This window comes from Lepisma saccharinum, chromosome 21 (assembly GCF_977018435.1).
Source record: "Lepisma saccharinum chromosome 21, izLepSacc3.1, whole genome shotgun sequence".
NCBI lineage: Eukaryota > Metazoa > Arthropoda > Insecta > Zygentoma > Lepismatidae > Lepisma > Lepisma saccharinum.
Window position 1 is genome coordinate 34,420,616 of NC_139249.1, and position 20,783 is coordinate 34,441,398.

The following is a 20,783-nucleotide window of genomic DNA, read 5'->3' on the forward strand; positions in this document are numbered from 1 at the left end:
GTACATACTTATTCGCACAAGTTAAAGGTATAATGTGTTGGGTCATGCACGCTCGTAGGATGTGATGTGGAACAATCTGTCCACTACTGAACGTTGAGCTTACGTTTTACTTCTCAGTATGGACAATTCGTTACATCCAGACTGGATACTGTTGCCAGGTCTTGCAGAAATTTTTCCCTCTCTAAGATGAGAAAATAAATACAGCGACTATAAAAAAAAACCTTTTGATTTTTTTCTGGGAAATCTTAAAAAGATAAGAAAATTTAAGTAGATACGAAATTTTATGTGAAATTTTTGGGACAAAACATTCATTTTATGCATTTATGAGCGAATATTAAGAAATATGTATTTACATAAAAAAAATTGGAAAATATGTTTTTTTATGTGAAATAAAATTTGATATATAGGCTCCAGTTACTATGATCGAAATTTGTAACTCACTTACGAGGTCATATCTACTCGCAGAAAAAATATTTATTTACCTAAAAATCTGAGCCCTAGTGATAAGCAACTTATTTTACACGAGAGTCCGCGCACCTAATCACAGTTAATAGCAAGACTTCAACTGCCTACCTCAAGCGCGAGGCGCAGCATAACAGATTGTTCTATCTGACAATAATACAAACTCATAACATAACACAAGAAAAACTGATAATTTATATAACACATCAATGTTAATTAGCGATTGTAAGCTAAAGTTCAGGTTGGCAACAATTAAAAATGCCAACGTGGAAGATTTTACAATGGGCAAGAACACGAAGCGTGGTTCCCCCACTCCTAACATAAACAGCCAATAGGAAAACGATATTTTATTGAAAACGAGGGAGAAATACTTTGCTATAATATTACAATATTAAACTATACAGAAATAACTAAACTGATTTTATCAAATAATTCATATTTGCCCTTGCACATAAAAAAATGATTAAATAAAGATTTAGTTTATAACGAAGACAAATTACTTCAATCTTGTACATTGTTGAACAAAAATCGATATTAAGAAGAAATGTATTTAACTTGTGCTTAAACAACAAAATTGCGTGAAAGATAGTAATAATCCTAGCCATTTTGGATTTGAAAAACAATGAAAACGTTGCATATATTATTTGCGATAATTATTAGCCTATAAATTCTGAATAAATGTTGCAAAAATGCACGAATAATATTATAACATAAGATAAAACGTAAATATATATATATGAATTATGAATTATGAAAACAATTAAGTATAAATAATTTAATCCAAGTTCTTAACTTGAAAGTATACGAATAAGATAAATGCCAATATACGACCAAAATCTGCCTAACATGGCGGTCGTTACCAGTGGCGTAGCATGGACATTTCGGGTGGGAACGCCAAGTCCGAAGGAAGGGTCGGGACTTTCTTGCTTAATAACTTACTTATGGTATTAGTCGCCACAGGTATTGTTTATTTGCCTGAAGTCAGCTGGGTTTTCAATAAAACATCATCCATGCATGTTTTAGCTAGACAATTAGATGCCTCACAATGCCACAAATGTTTTGAACTCTGGTGTTTTATACCCTTCTGCATGACGCAAGTCATTAGAAAACCTACCTGAATCACAAGCGCCTTTGAACAACAGCAGACGTCATTGTTGTGTTTGATCCAACTACTCATTGATTTGGTATAATTTACTTCGCTCTTCTACCACTTTTGGTTAATCGCGAATATGAATATGAGTGATGATATTGATGAAGGGACACTGACAAAAAACACCCGTGCTCACGCTGGGATTCGAACCAGGGACCTCTGTCGTCTTGGCGCACTGTGCAAAGCAGAGTGGATGATCCAAATATCGTACACTCTATTGACGTAACAGTGCCGATTAGTAATTCAGACCACTGTTTATTACATATTGAGAATGCTGATAAACATTTTAAAATAATTTTGTCCAGAGACCATTCGATGTTAAGAGTTTTCAAATGAATGCTAAACATTTCCATTGGCACAATATTAAGCAGTTAGATAATAACGTAAAATACAATAAAAAATTAATAGTTTTGCGGGTTAAGTGGTAGAGCAGCAACAGGCTGAATTTCTACCACGAGAACTTCACCAACTTACTTCACAAAAACTGAGTGGATCTTTTAGTTTCTAATGCACATCGCTGTTCGTGCGATAAATCATACAATTCAGTGGCCATTAAGAAGCAGTATATTTGAGATTGGTAAAGTTACGTCAGTCAATATTGCGTATTGTAGCATCACATAGCACGAGTTGCATGAGCGCGAAGAGCGAAGAACCGGGCGGGTAGGAATTCTGCCGCTGTCGTCTGCTTCAGAAGGCAGGAAGGGTCACATGAACCAATCACGGTAGAGCTCTCGTACGCGGGCGTAAGACAGCCCATTTACGCGCGTGCTGTAGAAATGGAAGCTTTCCCTCCATAAAGGCAGCAAGGAATATAGGAGTCCTGTACTCCGAACCTGCTCGGCGTCCGGCCGGGAAAGGCATTGAAAAGAGATGCTAGAACGAGTGTTTGAGAGTGGAGCGTTGCAAGCGGATCGCGAAAAATAGCTATTATAATGCCATGAAGGTCAAACATATTTGAAATTAGTCACGTTTTACTTTATAATCACTGCATTTTAGCATTTTTGAAATTTTAAATCTGGGAACGCCGGGCGTACGGGCGTACTATAACGCTACGCCACTGGTCGTTATAAACCTTTCTACCCTATTGCAATGCAGTGCACACAATTAAGATTGCCCCAAAACTTTTAAGTGTTTCAATTGTTTCGCCACAAGCAGGTAGCTATTGGACTGCAGAAAAATCTTTCATTGTCTCTGTCTGTTGATTGAATCTTGTTGAAGTCGGAAGCGTGTGTATTGTGTCGAGTGTGGAATGCAGACGAAATGCCAAACGAAAACTAATAAAAAGCCTCTATTAAAATTGAAACAGTACATTTCTCAAAATGGTAAGAACGTGTTTTTGACTCATATTTATATTGATATTTGAAACAGTTCAGTTGTAAGGGCATATTTTTTCAAATTATAGTGCATATTTTTAAACATTTCAAATCATAAGAGCATTTTTCTTGCATATTTTGGTGATTCTTGTTTTTAATAAATTGGAAAGGGGTTGTAATCTCGTTATGAATTAAACTGTGGGCGATTACATTTAAAAAGAACCAATGTTGCCAATTTAGTACTGAAAGTGCTCGCCAGGGTTTTTACTTGCAATTTCAAATTGTGTTCCGGACCGCCAAACCTTATGACGGCTACAGACTGGAATGAAGGGAAGAAACCGTGTACAATAACCCAATTCTGTCTTCATTTTCTTCAGAATCTGACGTTGACAGGGAGATGAAGGTTTCCCTTGTCTTCCATCTTAATTGAATCATCTGAAGAGAGTTCTCTCTATAAAACCTTGTTTAAGGGTCGGACGAAGAAGTTTTTAAGGAGTTCCTACTTTTTGTTCTCAATTCTCTTCTTTCGGCTTCAGAGCAAGAGTTTTTCGGTTCTGTCTTTCTCGCTCTCTTTTTGTTCTTCTTGCATGCGGAATTGCCTAGGCTAGTTGAGTTGGTGTTTTAAGTCCACTTCATGCACAGAAAGGTTAATTGGGACTGGACCTACAGTTTAAAGTGGGATCCGAACCACTATGTGCCTCCACCGGGAATTGTCTAGGAAGTTCACTCCAGGTTATACCGCTGGTGAGGTGTTTTATGTACATATTTTACACAAACTCCTGGTTTGCTTTGCTAGAAATGTATAATCTTCTGTAATCAGTGGCGTACCCAAGTAAGGAGGACATGTCTATCAGGCACCGTCGTAGGTAGGATGCATTTGATTCATTGTTGTGTCGGTCCCCGTGGCGGAGTAGTCGACCTCCGTGGCGGAGTGGTTAGCACAGCGCGCTGCAACGCCAGGGGTCCCAGGTTCGAATCCCGGCCTGGGTATGGATGTTTGTGAGTGTTCATTCATCAACTTCATCATATCATCACGCTTCCCCATCTTCGCAAATTAGCCAAAAGTGGCACAAGAAGCGAAGTAAAATAAAACAAATCAATCAATGATTTTTGTTTAATTGACTTGCTTCATTTTACTGCGCTGGGGATGGGGATGGGGATGAGTGATAATGTTATGAAACTGATGAATGGACACTCACAAACATACATGCCCAGGCCGGGATTCGAACCCGGGATGCGTATTTCACATATGCACATTGAAATAGAGATTGGGGGCGTGGCTTGTAATGGAGAAGTTTCTGGTTGGCTGGTCTATTTTTTCCATATTGAGTACTTCTATGGCGTGCCTAACAATTGACTACAGGCTTGAACTTGTTGAATGATGTAAACCACTTATATTTTCGTTTTCCATCTATTTTCTACTTTTTATACATTGCTTTGATCTTTTCTACATCTTTCTGTTATAGTTCACTTTCACTAAATCCATACTTATCCTCCAGCGATTAATTTATATTCTTTTACCTTGTGCTGCCATCTACTTTTCTTTTTTGAAACTCCTCTCTTTTCATCTTGTGTTGTTTCCAGTATGTAATATCTGGTTTGTAACAACTTTTTACAAAACAAATAGCCGCGCGCTTATATAGTCGAAATTAAGGTTTTGGCGCAACTCAAGGTTTTTAAAGTAAGAATTAAAAATGCTCCTTGCTTGCATCTGACGAAAAGCGGAAAATGAACCAATATATTAAATAATTGTATAAGAATTTTCATCCAACGCAACATTTTAAAAATTATTGTCTCTTTTATTTCCAATAAGAAAGTCTGTTCGCTTTTCGAGTATTGATTACTATCCGATTGCGTTGTATTTTTCCCACTAGATGGTTCTGCTTGTAGTCTGTGGTTTACAGAAAGTGTTCGCACAAGTCAATGAAATAAATGCCAGTGTCCTATTATATATCATTGAGGCAGTCTGCTGGCCAATAGGGAGCATTCATACACAAACCACGCCCCCAATCTCTATTTCAATGTGCACATGTGAAATACGCATCCGGGATCCCTGGCGTCGTAGCCCGATGTGCTAACCACTCCGCCACGGTTGCCACTGGATGTGTTCGAATCCAATTTATATACGTATATATACATATATCTATATAAGAGGAAAGTACTTTAATATGGATTAAGTTTGCAACCTGGAATATGAGGATATCTCTGGTACCTTAACCTAATGTTGGGAGCAGGAAATGCAGTACGTAGCTATTCAGCCTGATGTGAAACACGTGCGGAACAGGCGAGAGACATTATTTTGTGTAATTTGAAGTTGATGAATTTGGGGTTGAGATGATTTTCATGTTGCTTCTCTTCCTAATGTAATATAACCGTAATGAAGGTTATTTGGATATGAAGGTGAAGTTTGTTGTGTAGGTATTGCAAAGTTTCAACTGTTTCAAGTACTCTGTTTCAACTGTTTCAAGTACTCTGTTTCAACTGTTTCAAGTACTCTGTCCTTGGTTAGATCAGACTTTTATGTAATGAAAACAAAGATGGCCATTTTCATAATGGAATACCATAAGGGTTTCCAATATGAAATAGTAGCTATTGAGCCTTGCCATTATTTTCGCTATCTATTCACAGATGTAAGGAACGAAAAATATGGTTGTAATTCAAGACATAGGAAGTAAAAAATAGTGTGTACATAAAGACGACAAAATTTCATAATGTTCCGAGGACAACTTTTTAAAATTCAGTTGCATCAAACCAGACACCATATGAAGCTGTATTGCAGAAGATGGGAACGAAGCCAATTTTTCACCCTTTTGGAAGAACAATTGGTGCAGTATCTCGTTACAGACAACAAATGTTTTGGGGTGCTACCTCTGATATACCTCTCGCTCCTGTCCCATCTTCCTCTGATGTTTGTACTCTAACCTCCGCCCACCATGATACCGCTTCAACGTCACCTACACGTAGTACATCTGGCAAAGAAAATAACTCCACGAACGGTGTCAGTACTTAAAATTCCCTATAGTTAGCTCAATTTGCAAAAAGAAGGATTGGCTATCCACATTTAGGTATGTTCCCCTGTATATTAGCCTACATTTTACTTATTTGCAAAATAAAGTCTCACCTTTATTCAGGTTTTTGCTTGTATTCCGAAATCTACACTTTACTTTTCTCGGGGATGGAGGGTGACCCATTGTATTCTCGCTTGAGCGTGTAGAAACGCAGGTAAGGTTAAAAAGCTCCTGTCCCTCGGATAACTTACCCCCCACCCCCACCCCCCCTTCTTACGGCAATTTCTGGTTTACACCTTTTGACACGCTTTAGCCAAGGGTTCGTTTCTTCCTCCTCTCCATCCACTTTTTCTCTTTCGGATACGTTGTTTCTTGCACCGTTTTCCGTATCGTCGGTTTGCTTCCCGTTACTATACTAGACGTGCTCACTACTACTTTTCATAACACATAATGTGGTTGGTAATATGACATTTGTCTCAATATGTTTCTACGGTCTACGGGCGCCATTTTAATGACACGATGTGTATATAGAGCCGTAACATTTCATTTCTACTTAAATGAACAACAAAAACTTAAAATTACCAGATGTTGAGGGGGAAGGGGGTCAACTGTTGAAAAAAATATATTCAACAATGAACAGGAAAGCGGAGTGTCCTCTGTCAGGGAATTCATGTCTCAAGGTAGGGTTTAGATTCCATAACTTGCTTTTCTGTACGCCTGTGCATATGCGCAACCAAAATATTTTCTCATGGGAGGCGTGGTACTTTTACACTGACCTAGAGACGATGAAAATTTCAATTTGGTGCTGGTGACTGATAGAATGAGGTAGAAAAGAGATGTTAAATAACAGAAAATACAAACCCAGTATTATAGTGATGATGATAATCCAGTTTAATCCATGAATATTTTTTATTAATGTATCACTTAAACGAAATGCTTTCAAGAATGGTTTACTCACCCCATATAAAGTTTTGCACGTCACTGTCCTGGTTCTACGTCCTTCCCCGCATCGGATGACCCCAGGGTCGAGTTGGCACGACCCCCACTGGCCTGGCGTCCAGGAATGGCACGCGGGGTCCTTGCACGGCTGGACCTCTCTCACTGCAGGACACTCGAGACCCAGCTGGCTGGCCACCACCACCACAGGCCTGTGGCGCTCTCTGTAACCTGCATGGAGACGAAAGGTGATTTATACAGTATTGCCCAAAATATACAGTACTGAAATGAAAAAATGAACAAAAATATAAGACATGTTACAATATAGTGACTGGTCTATATGCAACCCAAATAACAATCGTGCATTTTGGGTTGCATAGCTGTCAGGAAACCTAAGGTTAGGTTAGGTTAGGGCATGTGGAGTAGACGATTGTCATTTGGGTTGCATATAGACCAGTCACCTTTTTCAAACTCGGTCCACCTTCACGACCGCTTCCGTATAGTCGCGCATAAAAGAAGAAGAAGCGAGTGGGCGGAGCGAAGCAGTACACGCTTCTGCAAATGGCTGGTAGCTGCAATCGTTTTTCTCCTTCCACGCAATCCCGTTCACTCAAATTGTTCATTGGTCGAGCCATCTCGACTCACTACTTGCGCAGAGACTTGTTTTCGCTCGCCTGCTCAAGAGATTACCGAGACAGAGTATATGTTTTGACTGGAAAATTAATTTAGATCTAAAGAAAAGGGTTATGCGGCATGGGAAATCGCAAGGAAGGTTAAGGGGGATACTTGCCAGCTTCAGGAACTAGGACACAATTTCTGCTTATTCTTCCTTTTCCTATTTTTCTTTGTCTCTATTATTTCTTTTCCTGAATCCTCTTTCTATTTTCTTTCTTCTTGGAATTGTTATCTACTTGTTCGTGCTTACTTCCTTCACCTCTTCTAGTAACGGCGCCGAAGGGAGTCGGAGGAAGCGAAAGCCCCTCACCCTTTCTGGGTCGACAATTCCGCTCCTCACTTACCTTCACCAAATACGAAAAGCGAAGGAAATAAATGGTATTTTAGCAACAAATATATTTTTGAATGGTATTCTGGGTTTCATTATTTATGTGACCCCATCCCGGAAAAAAATTCACCTCTCTGCTTTTTCACTTACTTTTGCTGGTAAAGTCACTGCTTTTCTGGACTACATCTTTACCTATATTCTCTCACATTTTCTTCTTTATCTTTTCGTTTCTATATTTACCTTCTTCCTCTGCCTCGTTTTCCTTATGCTCCTTGTCTCTCTTTGCTTCTCATTAATATTCTCTTTTCTTTTCTCTCATTCCCTTTTTTGTTTATACCCCATTCTCTCTCTCTGTTCTCTCCTTGCTTCTCACTTCCATTTTCTATTCCATTCTCTGTCATGGCTTTCTTCTCTTTACCTTAAAAGTTTATTACTTCTCACGTCACGAAAACATGACGTCAATATAACTCAGTCAAGGGCATGACTTTTCAATTCCACCACCCTCCCCCCTTAGAACAACTCCTGAAGCTTATGGAACGTTATTATGGAGAAAGGCAGAGAAAGAAATTCCAAGGAGACTATTGTCTGTCAAATCTTCTAGAGCAAAGTGACCGCCATACTGACAAAGCCATAGAATTACAATCTCTACATTCCCACGGTTAATCCATCCCCAGCACAACCAACGCTGCTTCAAGCTTCCTTAGGGAAGGGGTTGAGAATGCGAAAGTCAAACACAAGTCGTGCCTGCAATGAGATTTGTATTTACCTTCCGCCGGTGGCTGACCGAACTGCGGGCAATCCATTGGCCTGCACGGGCCCCAGTTCCCCCACTCGCCGACCTCGCAGTCCCGGGGGCAGGCGACTTCACATCTGGAAGGAAGAACACAAACAGGATTACTTCTACATTTCGCTTCGGGGCGGTCTGAATTGAAATTTCATATTCACAGCTACAGAAACACACTGAGATAACTTTAGATGCTTTGCAATACCTGAGAAAAAGCATCTTAAATCTTTGTGTAGCGGTTAATGCTGACAAATTGTGATTTCATGGATAGGACAAGCAGTTCCAAGCGGTACTGTGCATTCTGCTTCGACAAAAAAATATTTTTCTTACCTTTTTACAACCATACTTCAGTAACATACTTCTAGTATGTAGATTATCCACACACACAATCAATCACATATACATTTTTATAATTAAAGGTAAAGCTATGTGTGTGGCTTTGTGTGTATGTATAGCCGATGATAACTCGCAACAGGAGGTCTCCCAGAATCAATATATGTACGAGGGGTTGCTGATAAGTCCAGCTTTACCTAGAAGAAACGAGATTTGGCTTGAGGGATGTTTTCAACATATTCTCCGCGGAGGCTACCACACTCGTGAGACCTTTGTCCGAACTTTTGAAAAACTTTCTAAAAAAAGTTTTTGGTTTCTCCTGAAATTACACAATTACAGCCTGGATGGCAAAAAAGAGTCCCTTTCAGGTGTTTTTTGAGAATTAGGAAGAGGGGGGTAATCCAAAGGGCCGAAATGTGGGAGTTAGGGCCTGAGGTCAGCGAAGTTCTGCATTGTGACAGTGACCCAGCGGGTTGATGTGTTATCCTCGAGGAGGACGACTGAACTGGACAACTTTTCGCGTCGCGTTCACTTCAGTTGTTGCTTCAGCTGATCTGTTGATTGATTGATTGAGTTGGTGTTTTAAGTCCACTTTATGCACAGTAAGGCTAATCGCGACTGGACCTACAGTTTAAAGTGGGATCCGATCCACTATGAGCCTCCACCTTGTATCGAACCCTGGACCCCTTGATTACAAGGCGACGACGCTACCACTGCGCCATCGGGGAGGCCTCAGCTGATCTGTAAGTGATGTGTATTATTTACTTGTTACACTGGAGCCTTTTCGAGATCTGTGCTAAAATAGCCGGTCCGAAATTTATCAACCCAGTTTTTCACAGGGGCTATGGTCCTCCATTGCATATGCCGTATCTTCATGAATTTGCCTTGTGGACTTTCCTAGCTATAAGATGTACTTGATTACAGCCCTGCTGTCGCTTCCATTCAAACTTTCCCGACTTGCTTCTGTGGCCAAAACACTAAGATATATTAGAAGGTTCATGTTTTGTCATAAGAAACTACAAGGACGAAGGTACATTACAACCTACAATTTGATGAATTCAAACTAGAAGAAAGCACAAAAGGTAAGGACTTATCAGCACACCCTCGTATACACACATAAACATAAATATTCCAGGTGGATACTGACAAAGTGAAACCGATAATAGTTTCAACTTTCGTATAAGTGGAGATGTGAATATTTGTGTGTGCATATGTATCTTGTAAAAGAACGCAACGATAAAGTAACTATTAACTTCGTTATAAGTTAATGAAGGAAAATTAACGACGTTACTAGCCTGTAATCATCCATGATAGCTGAGATTATGCCACTGAAAATTAAGTATCCGAGCCATTATATGGACATGAGTTTACGCTCCTTCAATCTTAACTAATCATCATTCAGCCTCATCGGCACGATTACCCTAACGAAGCATAAAAGCGGCATAAAAAAAATAGTAAAATATATCTGAAACCACTGTGCGAATTAAGCTTCTTGCTTGACAACTATTGCCATTCGGTTGTAAGTGCCTTAGAAAATTGGGTGTAAAGCATTAAATTTTTTGGTAAAATTGAAAACTTGACGAAATTTACATTGACAAGTTCAAAGTTAACATCCATCTAAAAAACCTATAGGTTTCTTATGAACACTTTAATACATCAGCAATATGCCATGAAAACTTCAGTGGAAAACAGCATGCTGGATAGCGAATTTTATTGTCTCGGCTCGGTGATGTTGATCAATTGCAAAATGTGTCCTTAAATACACAAGGCTGCATACTTTTTGGCAGGGAAATATTTTATGATGACTGGATCGTTAATGGACATGAATGATTTTTCAATTGTGTTTGTTACATAGTTAAGAAATGATATACAGTAAAACATCGTTAATCCGGACCCCGATAAGCCGGACTTTGCTTAATCCGGAAAGGCACAAAAGGCCAAAAAAGCAGAATGCAAGGTTTTAAATGTGGCTAGAAGTCAACAAGAGAACTTCCCAAAGAAAAGGCAGTCAACCACTGATGAAATTATGTTTCTCGCAGACTTTGTATACTATAGTGTATTTAAGCCTATGCCCTTTACGTACACCATAATAAACGTGTCTTGTTGCTATAAACGGAGTTTTAATGCACTTTCCACTGTTCGTTTAGGTATTTCAGTTAATCCGGACTTTCGTTAAACTGGTCAAATGACCCCCCCCCATTAGTCCGGATTAATGAGGTTTTACTGTACTATATGCTTTCAATCCCATATTCCTTGAGGGGGATAAAAACATCCCTAGCAGGGATAAAAATAATTTTATTTTGCGGAGGATAAATTCTTTTGTGAGGAGGAGGGAACCGGCATCCCCACCGTTAATTCGCACACTGTCTGAAACCAATAGGCTTAAAACACTCAATGTTGCTTCAGGATGTCTTACGAAGAAGGTCGTATTCATTGAAAATTGGTAAAACAAACAGCTAGTAATGGCTACCGAATAGAGAAGGTCTAACCCTTCCTATCTAAGAAATTACTGGATACACCGGGTCTGAAATAGTAAATGTATATTTAATTTCAAAGATTGGGGCACTCATGCCTATAAAAGACAAACTTTTCCACATGTCCGCTAAAAACACGAAGAGCAAAAAATGAGGTTACTTTGAAATATACCAGACGAGTTCACAAGTCGCGAAAGTACGATTGCGAAGTTCGAGCCTGACTTTGAGTAACTTCTTAGGCACTTGAAGTGTCGCAAAGAATGAAGGAGAGTTTACATCCTCTCGACTTCCCCATCCGTTTCTCTAAACGCACCCATCCCACTTTCCTGCAGCATTGAACGAAAGCCACCCGTTCAGTGGAAAAAGTTACAAATACAACCGCCAGATGGCAACCGAGTTTCACGCCGTAGTTAAGCCTGACGTTAAGAGATGGCGTGGAATTCATCTGACGTTGGAACCGAAGGGTGAAAAAAATGACGGCAGACTGATCGAAACTCGATTGAAGGATTATCGCTATTAATCTTACCGCAAGAACCTGATTGGTCGAAGGAACGAAGAGGAGGACCAGATCTAGTCTTAAACATTAAAAAGAACAGGAAACCCTTAGAAAGGTTCTGCAGGAAATAAAAGGAATATCTCACGGATCCTGGTTTCGACCCGGTGGCGCCTGCCCTGAGCGCCGAGACAAGTGCGGGGGATGTCGGAGGGTGACGTGAAATATAGCGCTCGTGAGGACATCTGGCGAGGAGAGATTCGGGGGCTTCCTCTTCTCAGTTCCTGATCTTTGGGTTGGTTCGGAGGATCATTGATATCGAGTGACACCAGCCACTAACAGGGGACGGCAGATTGTAATGAAACTTGCAGGACTCCTTTATATCGAAGAGGGAGGGGGCCCCATCCAGCTTATAAGCTCTTTCGACAAATATGATGTCTTCGGAAGAGGAAGTAAATTTGTCTCTTCTGTTATTGGGGTAAGTTTTCTCTCGCTTTTATACAGATCACACACTGTATCAACTCTTCCTAACAAACTGAACCACACTAGTTCCCCGTGCAATATTCGTAAAAAAAGTACGTTAAAAAAATTGCAAATAGCTTCTGTATATACGAGGGCAAATCAAAGAGTTCGGTATTTTATTTTCTCTTAATAACCTGTACATGAATGGCAGAACCGAGAAGCTGACTGCAGTAAGTACACCTGTATTCTAATAATTGTCAAAATGCTACAATTTTGTCATTTTACGATAATTGTTATCAGACTCGAGGGATGGCATTTTTAGAAGACTTAATTCTCATCTCTTGAGCTTGATGTATCCTGGATTCTTTCACCAAGAAACTAGAATCACCTAGAGTACTTATATTGAACTTCAACCCAAAACTCTTTATATCTTTCCTTTTGGGCTACAATGTAGGAATAGTAGGAAAATAAGACTTACTGTAACCACATTTGAATGTAGTAATGGTTTCATAGACTTTCACCGATCTTTTCGTAACAACGTATTATTTTATACGAAACTAATAATATTACTGATATTTTTCTTACAGGAATATATGCAGAATATTTATGAAGGTAAGTTAAATAGAATACTTCTGTAAAATTTTGTTCAAAATAATTAACACTGTATGATGTAATGGAAGGGAGTAAAAATAGTATACTAAATTGTTCAATGTGGAACCTATATTCTAAGTTCCTCAAGGTCCATGTCTACGATCTGTGCATATTGATATTTTTATAATACTAGAAAAATGGCTTTTCAAAAATTCAATTTGATAATGTAATGATTGTTGACATTACTTTTACTGTACGAATTTAACCTTTTCGTAATAGATCTAGCAAAAGTATACGCAGGTAACGTTGAAAACAGTTCAAACCCACAGAACAACACAAATCTATTTAACCGCGATTGGGCATTATGGTAGAGCAGCTTTAATATAGGAAGAAAAGGTAGGCGGTCCGCTTTAAAATCGCCCACAGTTCATCGAGAGCGCGAAAGCTGAGCGGGCAAAACGTCCCTTTTTGTGTGCGTGAGAGGAGAAAGGGGGCGCTTCCGCCGAAATAAGTCTGTATCTTGGCCACGGAAAAATAATTTTGCTTCGGGCGTATTTTCTTTCTGGTCGCTGCAAAGTGGGACAATTTGTGCTGGATAATTTTCCCTTCGACTCTGCGCTCTCGCAATTTAGCTCCACTTTCTTCGGCTTATGTGAGAGCACCTCTTCCCCTTATTTCTTTTTTCTTCCGTCACGATGACGCCCCTCCCCACAAGGCACGTTCAGCAAGATGCAAAAGCTAAGATCTCCCCCACTTGTCTCATATACCCTTTCTGCATTCCCGCCCCTCTTTTTTTCCTTTCAAGTTTTCGGCTGAACGGAGCATCCATTTCTCTTCCCCTCCTCCCTGAATTAGTGGAGCTATTACAGGGGATTTTGTTTTCTGCATTTGCAACCTCTAGGCTGAAAGATGGGAGGAAAGCGTCGCCATGGAGAAGCATTTTTCTCCTGCTCGGTAGATGGAGTTGCTGTTGTTCTTTAGAAAAATACAGATTTTTAGTTTCAATTTTGTAATAAGGAGTAGAGAAGTAGATAAGAGAAACTTCATAAATATTCAGTAATCAAAAGAATTGAACAGAATTTGCAATATTAATAACATACATTGAATTCTCTAACCAGATACGGTTGAGTTCGGGTAGATTACGTTCACTTATGATTTCAACTGAATTTTCATTGAACAAGAAAATGTTTCAAGAATTATTTTGCATTGTATGTAATCAGAATTGACATGTTCAAAAATTATATTTGGTTGTTAAAATGCTTAAAAGTTGTATGTGGTATTTCTTCGTAATACACTCGGTTGAAAAACCCAGCAGTTCCAAATGGAGTCATTTTAAGTTGTAAAATCACAAACTGTATTAACCTATCAATGAGTAACCCTAGTTGAAGCCTACGCAACATTTTTTTTTAGAAAAGAAAATTCAATATTACGGAATCCAATTTCTTGATTTTTGCGAAACGGATGACCCGCAATACTTGACTAATTGAACAGATTTTCTTTCAAGTTCGTTTCATGCTCAGTTAAGCTATTCTGGACTGGACCTGTAATTTGATTCCCGAATCAATGCCAATGTACACCTCTACCTTGACTCGAATCCAGAACCCTTCGATTTCAATTAAGTAGGAAATGCCGATTTCTCTCATGGACATTCCTTTTGTTTTAGACAGAAAAACTATGCCAAGAGATGTATCTGTGGCGTAAGTTACAACCTAAAACAACATCACGAGTGTATATAACACCCTATTGTATAAACAGGAGCACGATAGGACTGTCAGATAAGAAGCAATAAAGAAAAGTTGGTTTGGAATATAAAAGTATCACAAACGCCTTCAGTCAGGCAACACGCAAATCACAACATACTGGCGTCTTGCATAAACTGAAAGGAGATTGAATTCTGAACTAGGCCTCACAGTTCCTATTGTCTTGCTACAAGCTCCACTTTGTTTCTACAATCGTTAATTCCACAATGGTGGTTGCAATGTTAATTTTCTACAACGCTTACACTGGACTCCGGATGCATCACTTACTAAAATCTCTAAAACAAGATAACAAGAAAAAAATGTGACGATCGTCTTCAAGCACATTTTTCTTGTGGCTGTACTAGTTACATCAGTTTCTGAATTTAGGGAGACATGTGCTTAAAAGTTATCTTTCTATCATGTATGAAAAATACACTATTATATTATTATTAGTCTTTATATCTTCATCAAAATCTAACTAGCTCTCTAGCCTTCTTAAAACCGAAGGCCTGCAGAAACACAAGCCTTCCATCTGTCCCTATCCTGAGCAAGATCTATCCACTCTTCTCCACCCCTACCAATTTCGTTTAGGTTCATCTCAACGTTATCTCTCCATATTCGTCTTGGTCTTCCTACAGGTCTCTTACCATCAGGCTTCCCAACAAGAATCGTGTAAACTCCCTTTTCCTCTCCTATTTTTGTCACATGGCCTGGCAACATAAGTCTTCTTGATTTAATCATTCTAATAATGTCTGGACATGAATACAAGTTATGTACTTCTAAATTATGTAACCTTCTCCACTCACCTGTCTTCTCATCCCTTTTAGGTCCAAATATTTTTCTGAGAATTTTATTTTTAAATACTCTTAATTTATACGTAAGGGACCAAGTTTCACATTCATATAATACTACAGGCAAAATTACTGTCTTGTATTTTTTTAACTTTTAGTTTCTTAGATATTATACGAGAAGACAAAAGTTTATGAAGAGAAGAGTAACACGCATTTCCTGAATTAAGCCTGCTTTTTCTTTCCTCTTTAATACCATTTTCATTTGTTAGTATTACTCCTAAGCATTTGAATTAGGTAAAGATAGAATACACTTACGAAAAAGAAATATATAAAGATTTACTCATAAAACCTTGTCAATAGCGCACTGGCTCTTTGGAGTGCTGAAGAGACATCTATCCTTACATTTTATCACTTCAAAAGGTAAAACCATTAGATAAAATTACCCTGGTAACTTCTCTGCATGCTTTTTCAAACGATCCTTTCCATCCAAGCTTTCCATTTATTCCTGCTTCCTTTTGGTTTCTTTGTTTCTACACGTGCCAAAAAGTAAGAGTTCTGAACCCGTTGTCTTTTAAGCTGATTACTTCCCAGCGTTAGAAGGGAAGGGATTGGCCGTTAATGGCGAATCCAGGCAACGCATTTTCCCCTTTGCCGGAGACAATTTTTCCCTCCTTTTTCTCTTATAAATTTCCCACTTTTTCCCTCCTCTTCCGAAAACGAATCCAATGCAGGAAATGCGCCAAGGGAACCAGAAACAAGGTCTCGACAAAATGGGAAAAACGGAAAGAAGTTTAAGAAGAAGCAAATTGGATGGAAAGATAAAAAAAAGAGGAGGAAGAGGGAAATTCGTGTTTGGAAAAACACGAAGGCATCAAAACAAGTTGAAGCGATTTGTCCATGAGTTTTTACCGTGCGATCTAATGGACAGTGCGATGGATGTCGGCGATATCTCCAGGAGGACTTTGGTCGGATTACGTGGTTTTGTGGGTTTAGCAAAGCGTAGAGGTTTGTCATGGACTTTCGTGTTACATAATTTTGTTATTTAGTACGTAATCTGTAATCATGTAAAATATAGTAATTACATCAAGAAGATTGATTGACAGCCCAGTGGTGTGGTAGAGGAAAGATAAGTTTATTGGGAAACCTGACGGTAAGAGACCTGTAAGAAGGCAAAGATGAAGCTGGAATGACAATGTTGAAATGGATCTGAAGAAAGTTGGAATGATAGCCAAGAGTTTATTGATATTACCCAGGATAGACACAGAGAAGCCATGATATTAATAAGCTTGTCTTCACTTCTCCTGCTCATGAGGCAGGAGACAGGTCCAGCACTGTTTTTAACTCTCAGGTAGTCATTCCGCCTGTTCGGCTTATGTGCCGAGCTGAAGCTCGGTGAACATATCCAAACCGGGCGGTTATGAGTTTTTACCCGCTTGATTTCCTTTAAATCAATTTACTAATGCTGGTCTGTGCTGTGCTGAACCGTATTCAAACCATATTAATAATAAACGTTCTGAAAAGAAAAGTCGATTTGTTTATTAATTTCTGCATTTAACATGTACTGCCTCCTGGTGTGTTGTATCCTAACTAACCATTTGTGTGAGTAACCTCACTCATCTAGTAAATGAAAGCTTACTCTTTATTAATTTACATTAAGAAGACTTAAGTGAGTGAGATTTAATATTTGTGGCGAAATAGTACTCGGGCCCTTCAATTAAAATGGCTTGTTCCCCACAGTCAATGAACGAATTAGGTTTTGTTAGTGCAAGATTATTTCCGTAAGAGCTCTGGTCGTTCTGCATTTGCAGCTTCAGAACGAGTCATAGCCTCCGAAACGACCAATCAACAAGCGAGACGCTGACGTCATCTGAACCATGCACCTATCATTATCTCTCCAGCGCACGCTCAACACTTTTGGTAGGCTCGCTAACCAGTCAAAATATCACCAGAACTAGAGAGTGAATATTTCCGTAACATCGTTGGCTGTTCATTTGCAGCTTCGGTGCGAGTCATAACTCCTGAAGCGGCCAATCAACAAGAGAGCCGTTAAATCAAACCACTGAAACCAGCACCTATTGCTATAATGCAGGACACGAAAATACGAGCCTAACGGTCACGCGCTGTTGGTATGCTGGGCTGACGCTTTCTCCCTCTGATTAAAATTTTATACTTTTACGCTATTATTTATAATTTGACACGCACCTTCTGCCTTTAGGGCTTTATGTTAGTCGGTTACAGCCCTTTTATCGGACTTCTCAAAGGCTTCTAAGGGTTAGTAGGAACAAGCCCTTGCGTGGTCTGTGGTGCAGGATTTATTTTTAATTATCACCTATGTAGGTTTGAAATGAAAGATCATTAAGATCCTTTACTCGAAGATTTATTTAAACTTCCGATGATATACAAAACACTTTTCAAACAGAGAATTCACCCGATACAACTTGTAGGCCTAAACCTATTAGTTGCACCGAAGTTTATAACCCTGGTCTTTTTGATGATACAGGAGAACGCCTTTTTCAGAGTTGGGTTTGTGGAATATCTGCCAAATGGAGTACAAGTACACCAGCCAATCCGAAGATTGAAGCAAGATATTACCCAACGTCCCCTGAACCATCAGCCTTTCGGCAACCAGAAGAATGTCCCGTAGGCTTACAAAGGTCTAGCTCTTTTATATCATAATTTTGTTTACAATTTACCATGGTTACTACTAGTTGTTTTATATTTCCATAGTTTCAGCATTTTTTCCTGATCTAAGTTAAACAATTCATTACCTATTGTAACATTAACAATAACACATTTTTAAAGAAAAGATTCCAACATAGATTAATACAATACAGATTGAACAGTTTTGTGCTTGAAAAAGCATGTGTTGAAAGGGCCGACACAAATTTAGTATACTTGATTATTTTTATACTTTATTTTTAACATTTCTTTGAATTCCTCAGAATTGGTAACACTTTATTTTAACCGAAAGTTTATTTTGTCTGTTAAATCAGGTCTTTTCAGCAGTTAATTTTCTCCACGATCATAAACATTACTACTACGCACTACTTCCTTATCCAGCTCATCAAATCCGGTTATATTCTTCTCTCTTTTGTTGCGTTTCCGTGGTGTATGAAAATGGTCTTCATTTCCTCCCACATTATCGATGGCCTTGTTAATGCATTGCACAGTCGTTCCAGCCACATGCGTCTCTAGTCAGCTCTTGAAGTTGTTTGGAATTAATAGCATTTGCCGTTTCTGAATTATCAGCTAACGTCTGAAAAAGCCATACACGTGTGCAATAATCCTCTTACTGTATTCATTGATGTGCCTACCTTATCTCTCCTCTCTTTGCTGTGGCATCCGAGGGATGCTTTCACTGCCATCAGCTATTGGTGCCACTCATGGTAATAGAAATAGTCAACTTTACCGAACCACTGGCATAAGAGAACCTCACCCATTCGTGTCGAAACGTGAAAGGGGTGAAGAGAGGAGCAGGAAAACGGTTTACCTTGAAGCTCGCGTTTTTTGTCCCGTATTATAGTCTGTCGGAAGGCTCCCTATACTGAACGCAACTTCAAATGGCGGTTGACCTTGATGGCTATTTCTGACGCGTCCTGTTCTCCAACCATTTTCGAGGGTGTGGTCCAATGGGTGCCAACAAACTCAGTTGCAAAGAAAAAGCTGAAGGGGTCACATCGCTCTCCCGAAGCAACGTTGCCAAGCGTACTTCTCTTTTTGCCAGTTGTCTTCATATGACTGTATGTCCGCCGGCATTCCGACCTGTGGGTGGCCCTTCCGAAAACTTCATCGTTTAGGACCACGTGTGCAGTTGTACCATTAATTGGTACAACTGTATTTCTGGTGCTGATGATACCGTTGCCCGAGAAGACTTTCTCTATTTACAGTACGTTTGGCAACATTTGGCAACAACGTTCGGTACCTTGTGACTCGAAAACGCCCGATCTCTGTCGAAGAAAATTCAACAGATCGCTGATTCGCTGTTTCCCAGTCGCCAGTTGGAATTGCGTTCAGTATAGTAGCCTACAGCCCGTGCGTTCATCGGGATGTTAGGAAATTAATCTGACTCTACCATTCTCATCTCTTTACGGCACAGATTTTATACCAGCGCAGCAATTCGTATTACTAAGCAAAATGCAGACAAAGAAGCTCTATAGCGCCGTGCGAAACGTCCAATCTGTTTTACCAACAATGACAAAAGGAAGCAACATCATGATGCCTCCTTCCCGTTGTAACGAACCTGGCAAATGGAACAACATTAAACTCCGAGGAAAGACAAAGGGATGCCGTGAGAGGGAGAGACGCGGAAGGGGAACCCGAATGAGAGACGACCCCTCCCATGCAAACTAATGTGATTACCTGGGAAGGTGGCAAATGAACAGGGCGATAGGATTTCTGTTCTGTAAGTTTTGCTCTGATGAGGTTTCCGTTTATAACTTCCAAGTTTCCTTCTCCGGGAATTACGTCGTTGGATTGCAACTAAGGCGGCGCATGAGATTTCCGTGTTTCCAACTTTGCTTGATTCATCGCCATTACTATTACTTCAAGACATTCCAGTGACGTAAGAGCAGTGTTGCTAGCAGAGAATTTACTTTCCCGGCATGTTCTGATTCGTGCTTGAAGAAAATTATGAATTCTGAAGGTGGCCCGAGGGTGTGGGATCCACCCCGGAAACTAAAAGATCCCTTCCGAAAATTTCAGCAACCCGGCAGTGCATTCGGAGAATAGCTAAGAAATTTGGAAAACCATGTTCACTTTGACTTCCTTTCATTCACTTTAATTTAACATAGAACGCACTGTTTCTGGCTTTATATGTAATAATAAGCACTGATTCAGTCCTCTTTATAATTAATAGTCAAAATAATGAACGCATTTAAATTATCCTCCGTTTTATTAACTGCTAAATTAAGAAATAGGATGACAAGATACGCTTCAAGCTTCTGTGAAGGTGTCAACTGAAGGGGACGAGAAACCCACAGAAAGTTTCATTGTTCGTGGGAGAGAGCCTAATCACTTTAGTTTTCTTAAGGGGTTTTTGCATTTGATTTTCTCAAAATTTCGGAAGGGCTGTAGCCCCACCAGCCTCCCTCTACGTACGCTAGTGGAGCTGAGATGCAAAGTCGACCCCTTAATGCGCTTAGCCACCTATGCAGTTATAATATCTAGCATGTCAAGCAATACTCAATTTCAAAACAACACCTTTCTGTAATATTTTCTTAGAATTATATATTTTTATTCCTCTCA

General features: G+C 39.5%; 1 protein-coding gene across 1 annotated transcript in view; it reads right to left on the bottom strand.

Annotated features, from left to right (window-relative positions):
- LOC146003883 (thrombospondin type-1 domain-containing protein 7B-like) overlaps positions 1-20,783 on the bottom strand; it is a 559,677-nt gene that overhangs the window by 310,861 nt on the left and 228,033 nt on the right. The window contains exons 8-9 of the mRNA XM_083142348.1: positions 8,639-8,742; positions 6,892-7,100 (exon numbers count right to left, since the gene is read on the bottom strand). Of these exons, the coding sequence (XP_082998474.1) occupies positions 6,892-7,100; positions 8,639-8,742 (313 nt within the window). The remainder of the gene's footprint in view (positions 1-6,891; positions 7,101-8,638; positions 8,743-20,783) is intronic.